The sequence below is a fragment of the Oryzias latipes genome, chromosome 5 (genome assembly GCF_053564925.1).
Source record: "Oryzias latipes strain Hd-rR chromosome 5, Olatipes_Hd-rR_3.1".
NCBI lineage: Eukaryota > Metazoa > Chordata > Actinopteri > Beloniformes > Adrianichthyidae > Oryzias > Oryzias latipes.
The window spans coordinates 15,745,106-15,760,453 of NC_136241.1; the positions used below are offsets into that span (position 1 = coordinate 15,745,106).

The window sequence follows — 15,348 nt, forward strand, 5'->3', positions numbered from 1 at the left end:
AATCATAATCCACGAACACCAGGATTGGGAAATCTAATCATAATTGAAAGGTAGAGCTAACTGTTTGTGAGGGTCACACCATTAAGATCCACACCCATCCCTCCTGTTGCACTACTTTCTTGTACTACAGATGATGTCATCTTTGACCATGAAAAGGACAGGGAGGCGGGTGTGTGTGCGTGTGTGTGTGTGTGTGTGGGGGGGGGCTGAATGACGCCATCAGTCCCATCAAGTTTGGCAAAAGTAGGTAGTGCAAAACCGGAAACGTATATTTCAACATTCAAAATAAAAGCATCATTGACTTTTCTCTGAAACAGAAAGCAGTGTTTGTATTTGTTTTTAACTGGTATATGGCAGATTTCAGTTGACAAAATATCCCTTTAAACGTGCATACTATGTAGTATTTAAACATCATGTCTCCAGTTTCATGGACAAATGTCAAATGGTTCATGGACAAAATCAAAACAAGCACATGGAGCATGAAAAAGCAACATCATTTGAAACCTCAAGCTTACATAGGTTAGGTCTGACCTCCTTTCTCTACTCACGAAATAGTGCACTATATAGTGTACTTGCCATTTTGTAGTGCTGTCTAAATCTATAGGTCAAAAATCTAGTGCTCTAAAAAATTCCCAGAAGTCCCTGCGAAAAACCAGTGTGCATCAATGGCCACTAGATTGGTGAATTCAAATCACTAGTATTGATTTTTGATGGAAAAAAAAAAGTTCATAGATTTTTTTCATAAACCATCCCAGTTCTCTTCATCAGAACTCAGTGGATTCATAGTCTTCTTAAAATGCTTATATTTATCAGGTTTATACTTCGTGAAATCTGTGATGTCATATTTGACGGAAAAAAAAAAGAAGTGAGTGCTGTTAGAATTACTTGTTTGAAATGTCCCGCACTATATACAGTAGATTTTTTTTTAATTTAGTAGTTAGGGAGCAGGGAGGAACTGTTACATTACATCGCTAACTGAATATTTTTCTTCATTTTTACTTGTTTACTAGCAAATTTTTCTTGTTGTTTTGTACACACAAATATTCTGTCGAATCAGAGCAAAACCGTGACCCAACAATCAAAGATGAATCCGAATCGTGGGGAAAGTGAGGTGCTGCTTTCATTCCTTCTCGACGCAGGGTAGTTTGTGCATGGCTCCATTCTTTTATTATGAAGGCGAAAACCGGAAGTGACATCCTCCCTTCTGCCGGAGTGCTGTGTGTGTCCGCTGCTGGTGGGAGGATTTGGTTCTCGCCTGCCCCGTTTCTCTCAGCGCTCTGGTAAAAATTAGCGAACACTGCAGCAGGAGTCTCAGTGTTGGCGTCTGTGTGTGAGCGGGACGCTCCTCGAAAACGACACAAAGTCTCAAGGCGACGTTGATTATTTTTTTTACGACATTTTTTTCTACTGGTTGCAGGTAAACTAATATGCTTTTTGTTGTTTTTAACCAAACGTTCTCATTTGAAAAGTTAATTTATTTTGCTTAAAAGACATCGATTTGTGTGTCAAGTTGATTTTTCATTGACTTATATGTAAACAAGTGTTGATGATCGCTTAAAAAGTCACACAATGATTGAGATCAGAAAAGATATGTAGCTTCACTTTAGTGTAATGTTTGTTTTTGATCCAGATTTGACCCATTTGACAATTTCCCTCCTATGTGAAGTCGTCGGTTCAATTCCTCTGTTGTCATCAAACGTGTGCCATTCTGAGGTGATGAAATGAATGAACATCACGTCATCAAGTAAACAAAAACGCACATTGATGGATTCTGTTGGGGATGGGTTTACTGCAGTGATAAATGTAAAACTTTCTCTTTAAATGTGGAGAAACCTTTTAAAGAGGATTTTACACGTTGATTTTTCAAGGATATTTGTTTGACTTTAGATTTTGGATAATCAAAAATTAATAGTCTCATCTGATTGCCTTTTTATTTCCTGGATCACTTATCTTTATTATCAGCATACCAGTCAGTCAACCGTCTATTTTCCACTGTAAACTTTAGAGCCAAGATCATGTCTTTCATCCCGTGTTTAAGTGATAAATCAGTTTTTTTTAGGGTGACTGGAGTCAAATCTGCACTTTTCTCACATTTTTCTGAGGCTACTATCCAAACCAAAATGTTGGAAAGGTTATACAAGCATAAAGCAGCCCTAATCAGTAGCAGCAGCCTTGGAGTTGCATTTCCAAGAGGAAGAGCGGTATCTAAAAGCACAGAAAAGGGGGTGATGTCCTCCTCATCAGTTTTCCATTCTTTTTTGTCAGTTCATGACCTGAGTTTGTGCAGAGGTGAGTCATTGGAGTGTCTGTTTTGGGATGCGGTGGAACCACTGCCTTTGTTCTTGCACATCCTGCCCCGGATGCCACCAAGCGACTTAACTCTCTGGCAAAACCCCTTCTTCCTCTAAGTGTGTGTGTGTTTTTTGTTGTTTTTAATCCAGCAGGAGTGTCTTTTTTTTTTTTTTTTCCTTCAGTGAATATTCAACTACTAACCCTCAAGCAGCCTTGAGGTTTAGTAGGTTGCAAGTCATTATTCTGATAATAGCCAGTGAATGTTTTGTCTCAAATAGTTTTCATGGTGTGAACGCCCAGTTCAGTTATTGCATTGAAGAAAAGGTGGCTGGTTATATGAATTTTTATTTTAAAATCCTAAGAATCATTGTCGTAATAACGGCAAGAACACTTTATATTTTGTTTTTATAGTAATGTCAATACAACCACAGATTTAAACATCACATCATGTATAACACTATCAAATAGTTATCATTTTTTAGATCTAGGATTTATTTGGATCCAGTTATAACAACGTTTAAAACGACAAAGGAACATTTCTATGACGTAATCTGTCTCACTTTGTTTTGGACGAATTCTTGTCATTCTTCTTTAAGGTCACAGTAGATTGCACGGGTTTATCGATGGCTAGCTAACATTTTAGTTCATTTTTTTTTCTCTGTGTTTGTGTCTTCAGGATCTGTGTTTTGTTGTCAGACAGATGGAGTTCATGGTTGAGTCAAAGGCTACAAGATCCTGGTTAACAGAGAGGGGTTTGTGGATTGTTCCTGCAGATATGTTCATGTTTTTTTTTGTATTTCTATGCTTTTTGTTTGCGTTGTCAGCCTTTTTCTGTCACAAACCTTTAAAAAGTAGCTGAGCCCTGCGGAGTCTGAGATGTAGCTTGTTTTTTGGCGGTTGGGTTGTAAATACTGGAAGGTTAATGGGAATTTATGCTGAAACCCTGAACCTTGTAGCAGAGAAATCCTTTTCTTTTTGTCCTTCATGCATATATGCAGAGTTTTTCTGTTTTGTTTTTTTTAGACAAATGTAAGTTACGTATATAATCATCATCGATATGTTTTATGACAGGTTGGAAAAGCCCTGCAAAAACAGGCCCCTTTAAAAATAAATGACTTGTTGGCAGATTTTCTTTTAATCAGCAAAATAAAATAAAAAATCTGCCAATGGGCTAAGAAAAATGGTCTAACCAAGAATTCTTATTTTAGGAAAAAAGTTTCTCATGTTTTCTCAAACTAAGATATTTTGATATTGAAAAACTTCCTGATATGTTTATTTTTCTTACAAGACAGAAAAAAGGACACATTTTCTTGAAACAGGAGTCTTTTTACTTTCTTAGGATTCAGTTTTTGGTGTGTCATGATCATTTATTTGATTAGCTGCCCCTATAGTTGCTTACTCCCATTGGTGCAGTTATTATTAATAAATTAGGAGAGGACGCGAGCTGTAACTTGTTATTTGTATAAAGTGGCATATGACTCTTTTGGTCATGACTCTTTTATAGTTTTTTACAAAAAGTAAATCTTTAAATGTGACAGAAAGTGCACATTTACATTAAAAAAGACCCAAAACTGTGCAGTTAATTCAAAGAAATAACTCCAATATGGACTAAAGATAGTAAGCTAGCTGGCTCATCTTTAAAATTTCAATCTGTTTGCTTCTTTAAGTTACAGAATATTTATTTTAGACTATGCACTAATACAAATCCAGACAATGACTGGCATAAGTCTCTTTCTCTCCTGATTTCCTTGATTCTTTTCTTTAGGAGGGTTTTCTTTCAGCTTCTTGTTTGCGTACAGTAAGTAGCGTTGAGCTGTCAAATGCTAAATATCACCAACCAGTAAAGAATTTAAAGGGATGAAATGATAACAATAGCTATCTGATCTCCCTGAACTATTGGAGGCTTTACTCTGGGTTTGGAACCAGCAGGTTGCAGATTCAATCTTTGGTACAATCCCAGTCTAAAAGTGTCAGGAAGGGAAATTTGGTGCTAAATTCCACCTGAATTACCACATGGCTGTGGTGAAATCCCAGAAACACAAATCCCAATAATCTATATATTTGTAGTGTACAAACATAAATATTCTATAACAGACATGCATTAATCTCAGGCCTGCTGCCTTAATCTATGACTCAGAAACTAATGTGAGACATGGAGCATCTTTGACTTTAGATTAATTATGTCGCTGCCAATCATTCAAACCTTTAAGTGACCTCAAATATTTATTAGACATGTCATGAAAAGTCGGCCAGACACATGGCTGTCCGCTCAGCTCACAACTGTCTGCACACTTTGTCCGTTTTCTTTGTTAAGTTAAATGCCACAAAATCTTTTTTCCACCAAATTGTATCTTTTTTATCTTGTTTAAATCAGCAGCTGGTATGAATTTAATTGCATTTCTTCTCTTTAGTGATGGTGCAAGAGCAAAAAAAAAGATGAAAAGTAAGCTGTTTTTGCTCAGGTGGGGCTCAACGTTTGGCTGTTCTGGACAGACTAAGCAGCCCGGCAGAATGAAAACCTGTTGGAACCGTAACCTGTCATTTTGTGGCTTCTGCAAACGGAGAACAATTTTCTGCATCGTTCCCTCCGCTCAGCAACAGCAGCCCCTTTTATAGGCTGGATGTTTGTCTACTCCTAACAGTGTTGCTGATATTAAAACTGGCATGAATCTGGAAAGGACCGCTCATCTTTTGGGGATCATGCTATGCGCTTTACTCTTCTCAGTTTGTTGCATAACTTGCGGTGGCCCCTAAATCTCAGGAAGCCTCCTTAAAGGCGCTTATTAATGAGGACTGCTGCTGAAATAGAAGAGAAAAAAAGTCCTCGAAGAGCTTAATATGTCGTTTCGAACACGCCTCTGTGCTTCTGAGGGTTTTTTATTTAACACTTTACATGTACTTTTTTGTCACTGTTCCCCTCTGGATTGTATTTGAAATGCAGGCTTTGGTTCTTTAAAAAAAAGAGAAAAACTTCTCGAACCAACATTCAAGTTTTGGAAATTCATGTCCAGGATTTGATGTTTGAAGGACCAGACAAGGGTTCTTTGTAGTGTCTCTCTTAACCTTTTCTTTTCCTTTTTTTTATTTTTTGCTCTGTCATGTTAGGAATTTAGTATTTAATAATGTTTTGGTTTTGGTTTGAGGTGTCAAATCTTTGATGCGAGGACCTTTGGATGACCTTTAAATCCCTTGCTGCCTTTGAGCTGCATCTACTGTTTGAACTGCAGGAGTAAGACTGTGCTGTTGAATTCCACACTAAAAAAAAAAGCTTATGGAATTTTTCCCTAGTTCATTTTGAATTTTGATCTCTTTTCTTTTTTTTTTTTACATTTATTTATTTAGTCTAACTTGACCAGCAGCTGAGCTAACAGATCAGAGCTGAAGGCCTCTGGTGTCGGACAGATTTTACTGTTACAGTAAAAGGTTATGAGTTCTCTGACACACAAGGTGTATATTTGTATAAACCCCCTTTTTTGTATTATACCTTACAAAAAGGGTATATTAGACGAAGAAAAAGGGAAGGTTGAGGAATTTGGAGGACGATTAAACAAGTGTGTGATTGGGGGGGGGGGTAGAATCAGAGAGCAACAAGTTGCTGGAGGTTTATAATCATAACTGTCAGATGTAGATGTTAGTCAAAAGGGGCGTGGCCTGTCGACACGCACACTCAAATAGTGATAAGTGAGGAAAATTGCTGTTGAGGCCGTCTGGCCCAAAGTAGACGAGGTGAAGAGCCCAATGACTCCATACACAGCTGCTCACCATCCCCGTGAATGCACTGTGGAGCCTGACGTCATGTCCTGCTGCCTCGGCTCCTGTTCTTTTAATAAAGATGAGTCCTGAGATGATGATTCTCTACCATAGAATGCCTGAAGATCCCAATAAGCTTCTGTGCTTTGGGATCAAAGGGAATGTTGTTTGTTGTGCTCAGAAGCTTCGCTGCCGCTGGAATTTTCTGTTCACTTTCTGTCCTCACATGTTGCAGAATTGAACACGCATGACCGAGGCTGAGCCTCATGCCTCATGTTCCATCTCTCTTTGTGTCTTGTTTTGTGTGTTTTTCTTTTTGTCTCCCATTCCTCTTGTCTTCATTTGGCTGCAGTGACAGAAAAATCGTAGGCATTGTTTACACGACAATCATCAGCCCCCTTTTCCCTTGGATTGGGTATTACTGCCATTTCAATGAATGGATTCATTCAGATTCACACAGTCCTGATTTGATTTTCAAGTCTGTCTGAGTCAGGCTGTTGTTATGTACTGTAGAAGAGCGCTTTTACAGAACTTAAACTGAAGAAAAGTGTTAGTTTCATGATGAAACTTATCGTTGCTCAATTCAGGAAGTTTTGACAAAATATACATTTTTAAAGCTTAAAATCAGATATTGTGAATGGAAATTGCTTTAAATAACCAAAAAAAAAATGTTTAAACCCAACCAATTATTGTTATTATGAAGTATTAGCTACAAGAGGATATCACTGCCCAAGATGCAAATTATATAAAAATAATACAACAATATAAAATCTACAACATCAATTGACTCTGCTTACTTTGAAATTTTCATTTCTAAAAAATCTCTGTTTTTTCTCTTGACAGACATGTCAGCCCTTCGCAAAAAGCTGGTGATAGTTGGGGATGGAGCCTGCGGGAAAACATGCCTCCTCATTGTTTTCAGTAAAGACCAGTTTCCTGAAGTCTACGTCCCCACAGTCTTTGAGAACTACATCGCTGATATCGAAGTCGAGGGGAAACAGGTTTGTGCTGCCCAACCTATGTACTACAAGAAAAAGACGGCCTAATGTGCAGCCAAGTCTTTCATGTCTTCAGTTTCTGACTCAAGCTCATGCAACGTTTACTGTAAAATGGTCGAAAATTATTAAATATAATTTAGATTTGACTTTTTTCAAGCAACCCAAACAAAAACATACTAAAGAAGACAAATTTAGGATGTTTACTTGTGTTGTGTGTGTGTGTCTGTCTGTGTTTTATATATATATATGAAACATGAAACCATTAAATATTATTAATAATATTATGAATAAATTCTGGATTCTGGGGATGAAAGTTGTAGGATGTCTGTGTTTACAATTTTTCCATCTGTGTTGAACTTGATTAATGTTGCTCATGCAGCACGTTGCGCCAATATAAATAGCCTCCAGTGTTTTATTGCTTCCAAGTCTACAATAAAGTAAACAAAGTCATGTAGACTATAATTGTAGACATAAAAGAAAGTACAATTGTATCACTTTTATCTACACAGGGATCATAGCTGAGTATTTATCTATTAGTAGTTTATCTCAAAATTGTACCTAATTTTCGTACTGTTTAAAGCACAAAAAAGTGTTTTTGCTGCCCTTTTCCAACTTTGAGCCCCTGCCCTTTAAAATCCTGTGCACATCCCTGGGATGGACCATGAGGGAAAATCACTCTGATCTATTCAGGTTCAAAAATCTTACCAGACTTACCAGACAAGAAATATAGAATCTTTTGCCCCATGATGTTCAAATAAATTTTATAGTTAACTACAGCTTTTTTTCTTTAATCTGGAATAAACTATGTTTAAACTATAATCCCAACATTTAATTTAGTCTCTCTGGATAAATACAGAAAGATGTTTAGATAATATTTTTAACAGTTTGAATTTCTTTAGACTTAATATTAAAATTATTCGTGATAAAAGACGTACAACTATAATTTTGGAAAAGGTGCAGATAAAAGGCAGAAATGTATTTTTAACAATCAGGATGAATTCCTGATTGTTAAAAGTAAAAATGTAAGATCAATTGTTTTTACATTCACACAAATGTAGAAACTTCCTTCACAGCTGTCAGAAACGCAGAGGTTTAGATGACAAACTATTTTCCGACTTGACTTGAGAATGTGTTTGTTCCACTTCATGGAAGCTGGATTGTTTTGGGCTCAAACGCTCCTGGGATGTTCTTTGCCTTTGGCGTCTGGTCTGCGAGACACGGGGAGTCGGCGTGGAGACGGTGGAGGCCGAGCTGCAGATGGGCTTGTTGGGTCGAAAGGGTTTTTTACTCTCTTGATCTGACTATAGCTGCAGGATCAACACTTGCAAAACAGGAAATGACTCTGCTTCCCGGCTTCCTGTTCAGATGGGGGAGCAGGGATGTCTCCTTCCAACCCCCACATCCAAGTCTTGCATTTACCCCCTGTCCTTCATTTCCTGTCAATGTACTGCTCTAGTTTAAACATGGAGGGAGGGAGGGCTTAACTGCTGTGGGCAGGTTTTAAAACATAAAGCTGGGAATCTGTTATTGCAGAGGACGGATACTTTCAGGAAAAATCCGAGCAAAGCGCCTGCACTTCTCCCTGGAGGACGCCTGTCCCATATGAATCAGGCTTGTACAGTCAGCTCTTTCTCACACCTTCATTGGACTTGGGGCAGTTTCTATAAATAGCAGTTTTTTTTCTTTTCCTCCCCTCAGCTTGCATCTTGTAGCCGGTCCAGTGGGAACATAATGATCTGGTTCCTCACTCAGTCTCAACTGTGCTCCACTGCTTCCCACCCTCTGCCCCTGCAAACCTCTATTTTAGGACTCCTAACTGATTCTTGCTTCGACTATGAGCAAACCAGAACGCGCCCTCATTTGGAAAAGTTCCAGCGCTAAAACTCGGAAAATTTTCTTTCTCTAAAAGCAGTGAGTCAGCTTCAGAGCAGTGCTATTTACCGGATGGCTGTGAATGCTGGCAGGAGGGCAGAGGCTATCAGCTCGGATTTTTGTTTGACCCCTCCAGCTAATGAAACCCCCCAATTTGATTTTTTTGTCAGTGGCAAAACAAAAAGAAACGATCCGACTTGGAGCTGCTTTGGTTATAATAGGATCTGGATTACACCAAACAAGCAATTCATTGTAGGTGAATCACAAGTCGCACAGAAGCTGTAGGAGGAGCGGAATGTTCTGAGTTGAGTGTTTTTCAAGTTATGTGCTTCCTCATATTTAAAGCCCTGACCTGTGGCAGTTTCAAAGTAAAACTCCCATGAGCTAGAGTTCACACGTCAGCGTCCCAGGGCGGAGGCTTAAAAAACAGGAAATAAAACGTTTTTCTTTGTTGTTTAACCAATTATTATCAATGTTAATATTGTTATCATCATTTTTATGTGCAGAAAAAATAGATTTTTTTTTTGTCCGTGTCCCTTAGTGGCTTCTTTCTTTCTTTCCCCAGGTGGAGTTGGCGTTGTGGGATACTGCAGGCCAAGAAGATTACGACCGGCTGCGGCCTCTGTCCTACCCCGACACAGACGTCATCCTTATGTGCTTCTCCATCGACAGCCCAGACAGTTTAGGTGAGCTTTTCTCTCCAACTGTGTAAAAAGGTCAAAGTTTACAGTTTCGGTTGTAAAAATGTGAGACTTTTAAAGCCCCTCTCTGAAGGACATCTTTGTGTGTGTGTGTGTGTGTGTGTTTTAACTTGTTCTTGTGGCTTTTTTCTCATGATGGAGGACATATATTAAGAAAATTATAGTCACTATAAGGAACTAGATAGTCCCACACACACTATATAGATTTTGTTTATTTAGTTAGTCAAACATAGCTTATGTGCTAGAAAATGACGCAAGTTTTTACATTTTCCAAAAAAGTCTACTAGGAAGACTTTTACAATACACCAAAAGATAATTGGGGTGGGACTCTAATAGAAGAAAGTGCATGACATTGTAGCTTATATCAGATGTTTTCTAAAGTATTTTATGAATGCCATGTGAATCTGGACTAGTGTTGCTAAAAACATCTTTGCTCCAAGCACTGCAATCCATCATGGGAAGTGTTCTGCTCCATGACTCTGCACCACCTCCTCCTCCTTTTTTTTGGTAGCTCCCTCCTCTTTCCTCTTCTTTTTTTAAACTTTTTTTCCCCCCGAATACAGAAAACATCTCTGAGAAGTGGACGCCCGAGGTGAAACACTTCTGCCCTAACGTTCCCATCATCCTGGTGGGCAATAAGAAAGACTTGAGGAATGATGAACACACACGGAGGGAGCTGGCCAAGATGAAGCAGGTATGAAGGCGAGCCAGCAGAGACTCCCGCAAACACGGTCATGTCTTTGGCTCCACAGGCTGCAGAGGAAGTGATCTGGTTAATATTGGTTTTATTTGGATTTGAAGTTTCACCTCCATGTCTGTATTTCACCATCTTTTTCAATTCAAAAGTGAATGTCACATTCTCCAATCATTTCAAATAAATGTGTTCATATTTGTTACTGTTTTATGGCAGTTGTTGATATAAAAATACTTTTTATTGATCCCTGTTTTTATACTGCTCCATGCCGCCAAATTTAATCAGTAAAGGGAAAAAAACCCAAATATTTATCAGAAATTGTCAGATAATTACAGCGCTCATGTATATTATCAGTTTTTTTTTTCTTTCCATTTGGTCACTGATGGGCATCAGGCTCTGGAAGAGGCAGTCATGGTGGTCTGAAAGGCTCATGCCACAATGACAGCAACAGATTGTTTTGCCCTGTCACAGAATGGTACAGCCCGCCGCTGTGGCCCTGTCTGTCTGCCTCAGGTCCCACTGATAATGGGAGCTTGTTGACAAAGCTCTCCAGCTCTGATAAGACCCCGAGAGTGCTTTTCCTTCCGTCAGAAGACATGTCGACATCATTTTAAGAATTTGAGATGTGTCCTGATCAGAAGGACATTTTTAAAGCCTTATCAAAAATATTGCACCAACCTCAGAATGCTCTTCTTACTGTGAAGTTCCAGCTGCTGCAGACTCCTGCAGCTCTCATTTGTATCTCCTAAGCAGCATTTCTTTATGATCTCAATCATTTCCAACCCAATTTTTTGCAGGAGCCGGTGAAAACAGAAGAGGGCAGAGACATGGCTGCCAGGATTAGCGCCTTTGAGTACTTGGAGTGCTCTGCCAAGACTAAGGAAGGCGTGCGAGAAGTATTCGAGATGGCGACTAGAGCCGCTCTGCAAGTCCGCAAGAGCAGGAAGAAAAGTGGCTGCACGCTGCTGTGAGCCGCTCAGATCCACAACAACTTAAGTGACCGACAGAAGCCAAGCAAACACCAGAAAAGGACTGACCTGTTACCAAAACGGATCTTTGTACTGTAAATTGCCTTTTCCAGAAATAGGCTGGCAGGTGAATGAAATGGAAACAGAAAAAAAGGACTTTATCAACTTAAGTTTATGGCTCATGTTTCAGCTCTCTACTGATTTTTCGTTTTACCTGCTTTTCAGTTAGTATTCCCTCGTAGCTGTAATGGAAAGTGTAGATGTTCTTCAGGACCTTAAGCGAGCAGCCTCATTCTTAGCTTCTCCCAAAACGTCCTGATAGTCTTGTGTGACCTCTGGTCCTGGTGGTGGCTGTCATGGAAACCAGTGATTCCTGGTATGTTTTGATTATGAGTGCTCGTGCCTTTATTCAGTTGAAACGCTGAGATACTTAAGTCCCACAGCAACTTCTTTATCGTACTGCAGCTCCTTTTTACTGTGTGAAATCTGGCCCAGACTGTTAGTTGGGGGACATGTTTGAGATAAACAGTCATTTTTGCGAGCAGGAGACCTCATTTTCTCCCCAGCATCCTCTGCTTTCACATTGCTGAGGCACATTGGCCACACCCACTCTTTCTATCTATTAATCAGTTGGGGGGGGGGGGGGGGGGGTAAGGAAATAGCCCAGCAGAGACTCAACTATGCACAATATCTGTCTGGAACAAGACAAAGAAGACTTATGGAGATGACACAGAGGCTGAGGCCTGTTTGCTTTTAGTTTTTCGGGCCGCTGCCGGACAAGGACTGCTTCACTGGTTCATCCAGTCATGGAAATAATGTTAGCACTTCCCCGTCAGACAACATTCTTCACATGTCTGAGAGAGTAAAGAGATGATTGAGCAGTTTGTTTTTCTGCCGACGCCTTTTCTGTTCTAGCTGTTCTGTTTAAGTTCTGGCTGATCCCTCCCTAACCAGACCAACCGGTTAACCTGAAACTCTGAAGTGACTCCCTGACGTTCGTTGCGTACGTCACGCCGGTTTGATGTGGCGATACTCAGTGAAGGAAGACAATGCAGCTCTGCGTCAAATGATGCTGGCTTCCTTGTCATTGCTGGGAAGGCAGACATTTGTTGGTGTGATGGGAGGTCACCGTGAGTGCAGTCAGGTTTTTCACTTTGAGATTGAACCTGGAATGTTGAAAACTCCTTCTCACCGAAGGTTCCATCATGATAACATGGAGGCTGCATGGTAAAAAGCAACCCCTTAATTCGATAGTACTTTAGTGTCATTTGTATTAAAAATGAAAGATTTTTTTTAAAGTATGTTAAGAATATTTCTGAGGAGGAAGTGGAGATTTGGATAAAGATCTCTTTTGGCACAAAGCACACTATAAAGACAAAACTTTATGTCCTAAAACTTTGATGTTTGAAAACTTGAGTTGTCCACAGGTCTCAGCCAAGGATTTCTTTGGAAGATCTTCCAATAAGCATCTCAGCTGGAAGCAGAGCATAATGATGAAAGCATTCCTGTAGAGCAGTGGAAGGTCTACTAGTAAACATATCATTAAGAGCATGCTGCTTTTGTGCACGCACAGCCTAAATCAAACGTTCTTACAATGTGCCATGCATGTGTGTGTGTGTGGGGGGGGGGGGGGGTCTTCAGCGTGCACACGCCAGTATAAACAACTTACCCATCTTTCACTGCAGCTTCTATTCCATGTGTCACTTTTCTGTCTTTCTGGAAGTTTTTCAGATACTAAAGGATCCAGATTTCTGTAAAGTCCATTGTATTGATGCTTTATCAGGAAGTGGTTTGCTGATTGTCTCACCAAAGCTGAATATTAAACTATTTTTGAGACGAAGGGGTTGATAAATAAAAATGTAAAAAAAAGGGATCCTGAAGAGAGAGAGAAGCAAAAAGTGTATTCCATCTTTATTTGTGCTTTAAGAATCCAGTTTTATTCATAATGAAGATGAAAAAGATCAGAACGTAAAAAGATTCAGGAGGTAATTAAGTGAAATGATATGGCTACAAATGCATCACTCCTTAGTTTAATTCATCTGCAACCCCCCCCCCCCTCCAAAAAAAAATATATATGTAAAAAAAAATCAAAATTTTACATGTAGAGCAACAAGAAAAGTAGAAATGCTGACACCTGCTGGATGTTCGGATGTGACAAAGTTTTTAGCTAAATTAAAAATAAAAGAAACTTTGCATAGTTCCATCTGAGGTCCATGTGCTGCTGGATCTTTTCTTCTGCTAAATATAAAAAACAACAACAAATACATTAGTTCATGACTACTGGAAAGAAGATTTTCATGTGAATCTGATGTTAGAATGCTCTTTCCTAGAATTTGAGTATCTAAGTTATCCAGAAAAAGTTCATAACAATTATATAAATGCCAGAAATAATTTTATTCATAAAATAGATCAGTTTATAAATATGATCCAATATTTACCTGGAAAGAGATGAAACACAAAAAAACACACAGTCAACTCACTTGAGACCACCAGCTGCTCTAACATTCAGTGTCCAAGATTCTCAGGGATGCCATCATTTGCACCAAGGCATTCTCACCGGTATCTTCTAATGGAAACCCAGTGTAGCCCTTCATTGCCAAACAGTAGTCAATGAACCTTCAAAATACAATAAACAACTGAAAAATTAAAGTTCTGGTTATTTATAAAATGATTTTCACCATTTATATATTATTGATATATATTGGATATGTTAATGTAAAAAATGTCAAAGCTCAAGTGTGACGTACTTCTTCCAGACTGGATGACTTCTGAGGATCAAAGGATTCCCCACAACTATGAGCAGGGACTTAGCTCTTGTTATGGCCACATTGAACCTCTGAAAGCACAAACGTGCAAACGAGTAAAACACCGAGAACTAAAGAGATGAAACTGCGATGAAAGGATTTCCTCATAAAGGTGAACCTTGTCATTTGATAGGAACCCAGTGTTGAAGTCTTTGTCCATCTTGACGTAGCTGCTGGTACTGCGAACTGTTGAGATCATGATGATCTTCTTCTCCTGCCCCTGAAACTCTTCCACAGACCCCACCTGCAGGAAGAAAACCCAAAAAACTCAGACAATCTGATATTTTCACCATGCTGTTGGGACTCAGCAGACCTTTCTGCTCACCTTAAGATGTGTAAGATCCAGCTTTTGACTCAGCTCCCTGTCGTCCTTCAGACCCAGTCGGATTTTTTCAACCTGTATGACACGCCCAAAAGTCTGGTCAGAGAGATGCTCAGCATCATAAAAACTAATTGAAGACATGCAGATCCACCTGTTTCCTGTAGGGGGCGATAATGCCAATGTCTTCAGCTGAAATCTCTGGCAGACCCTTCTTTCCCTGGTCATCCAGCAGCTGTTTGAGGTACTTAAACAGGATGTTTATCTCAGTGACGATAACCCTTCCGCTCGCTTAGGTTGGCATGTGCTTTGGGGTCTGCATGACCCCCCTGCAAAAAATGTAACTCCTTCCGCTGTGTTACAGGGCATAAGTGACCCCACGATGCATTTCTCGGTGGCCAGCACGAAACCCATTCCCTCCGCTGTTTAAACGGGCATAAGTGACCCCACGAGACAATACTTTATTTATTTTTTCTCTTTCCATCCTCTCCGCTGTGTTACAGGGCATAAGTGACCCCACGATGCATTTCTCGGTGGCCAGCACGAAACCCATTCCCTCCGCTGTTTAAACGGGCATAAGTGACCCCACGAGACAATACTTTATTTTTTTTTCTCTTTCCATCCTCTCCGCTGTGTTACAGGGCATAAGTGACCCCACGATGCATTTCTCGGTGGCTAGCACGAAACCCATTCCCTCCGCTGTTTTAACGGGCATAAGTGACCCCACGAGACAATACTTTATTTTTTTTTTCTCTTTCCATCCTGTCTTCATTTTCCTTACACCCCAAGACCACCAGGGGGTGGAGAGGGAGGGGGGGGGGGGGGGGGGGGGGGGTATCAATTTTTTTTAAAATTTATTTTCATACCCCTCGCGCTGTGGAGTTTGCGACTACTATTCGCAGTCCAGCCTGTTCCTGTGACGCTTTGAGTGTGTGAAATATTGTTGTTTC

At 39.7% G+C, this 15,348-nt stretch overlaps 2 protein-coding genes across 2 annotated transcripts in view; one reads left to right on the forward strand and one right to left on the reverse strand.

Moving 5' to 3' along the window:
* The first annotated feature begins 1,194 nt into the window (after nucleotides 1-1,194).
* On the forward strand, nucleotides 1,195-13,173 carry LOC144992170 (rho-related GTP-binding protein RhoC-like). Its single transcript, XM_078947231.1, has 5 exons — nucleotides 1,195-1,417; nucleotides 6,886-7,043; nucleotides 9,478-9,598; nucleotides 10,177-10,307; nucleotides 11,105-13,173. Exons 2-5 carry the CDS (start codon nucleotides 6,888-6,890, stop codon nucleotides 11,276-11,278), a joined length of 582 nt encoding a protein of 193 aa, XP_078803357.1. The 5' UTR covers nucleotides 1,195-1,417; nucleotides 6,886-6,887; the 3' UTR covers nucleotides 11,279-13,173.
* Nucleotides 13,174-15,348, reverse strand: part of LOC144992163 (putative helicase mov-10-B.1) — a 203,024-nt gene continuing 200,849 nt past the window's right edge. Inside the window, exons 18-23 of the mRNA XM_078947199.1 lie at nucleotides 14,553-14,672; nucleotides 14,405-14,476; nucleotides 14,198-14,323; nucleotides 14,023-14,111; nucleotides 13,756-13,891; nucleotides 13,174-13,513 (exon numbers count right to left, since the gene is read on the reverse strand). Coding sequence (XP_078803325.1) covers nucleotides 13,774-13,891; nucleotides 14,023-14,111; nucleotides 14,198-14,323; nucleotides 14,405-14,476; nucleotides 14,553-14,672 — 525 coding nt within the window. The 3' untranslated portion in view covers nucleotides 13,174-13,513; nucleotides 13,756-13,773. The remainder of the gene's footprint in view (nucleotides 13,514-13,755; nucleotides 13,892-14,022; nucleotides 14,112-14,197; nucleotides 14,324-14,404; nucleotides 14,477-14,552; nucleotides 14,673-15,348) is intronic.

Excerpts from the sequence above, each read along its gene's own strand:
- LOC144992170 (XM_078947231.1), top strand. The coding sequence starts at position 6,888 with ATGTCAGCCCTTCGCAAAAAGCTGGTGATAGTTGGGGATGGAGCCTGC. Across the intron at positions 9,599-10,176 it reads CGACAGCCCAGACAGTTTAG|AAAACATCTCTGAGAAGTGG; the intron begins GTGAGCTTTTCT and ends CCCCGAATACAG. Across the intron at positions 10,308-11,104 it reads AGCTGGCCAAGATGAAGCAG|GAGCCGGTGAAAACAGAAGA; the intron begins GTATGAAGGCGA and ends AATTTTTTGCAG.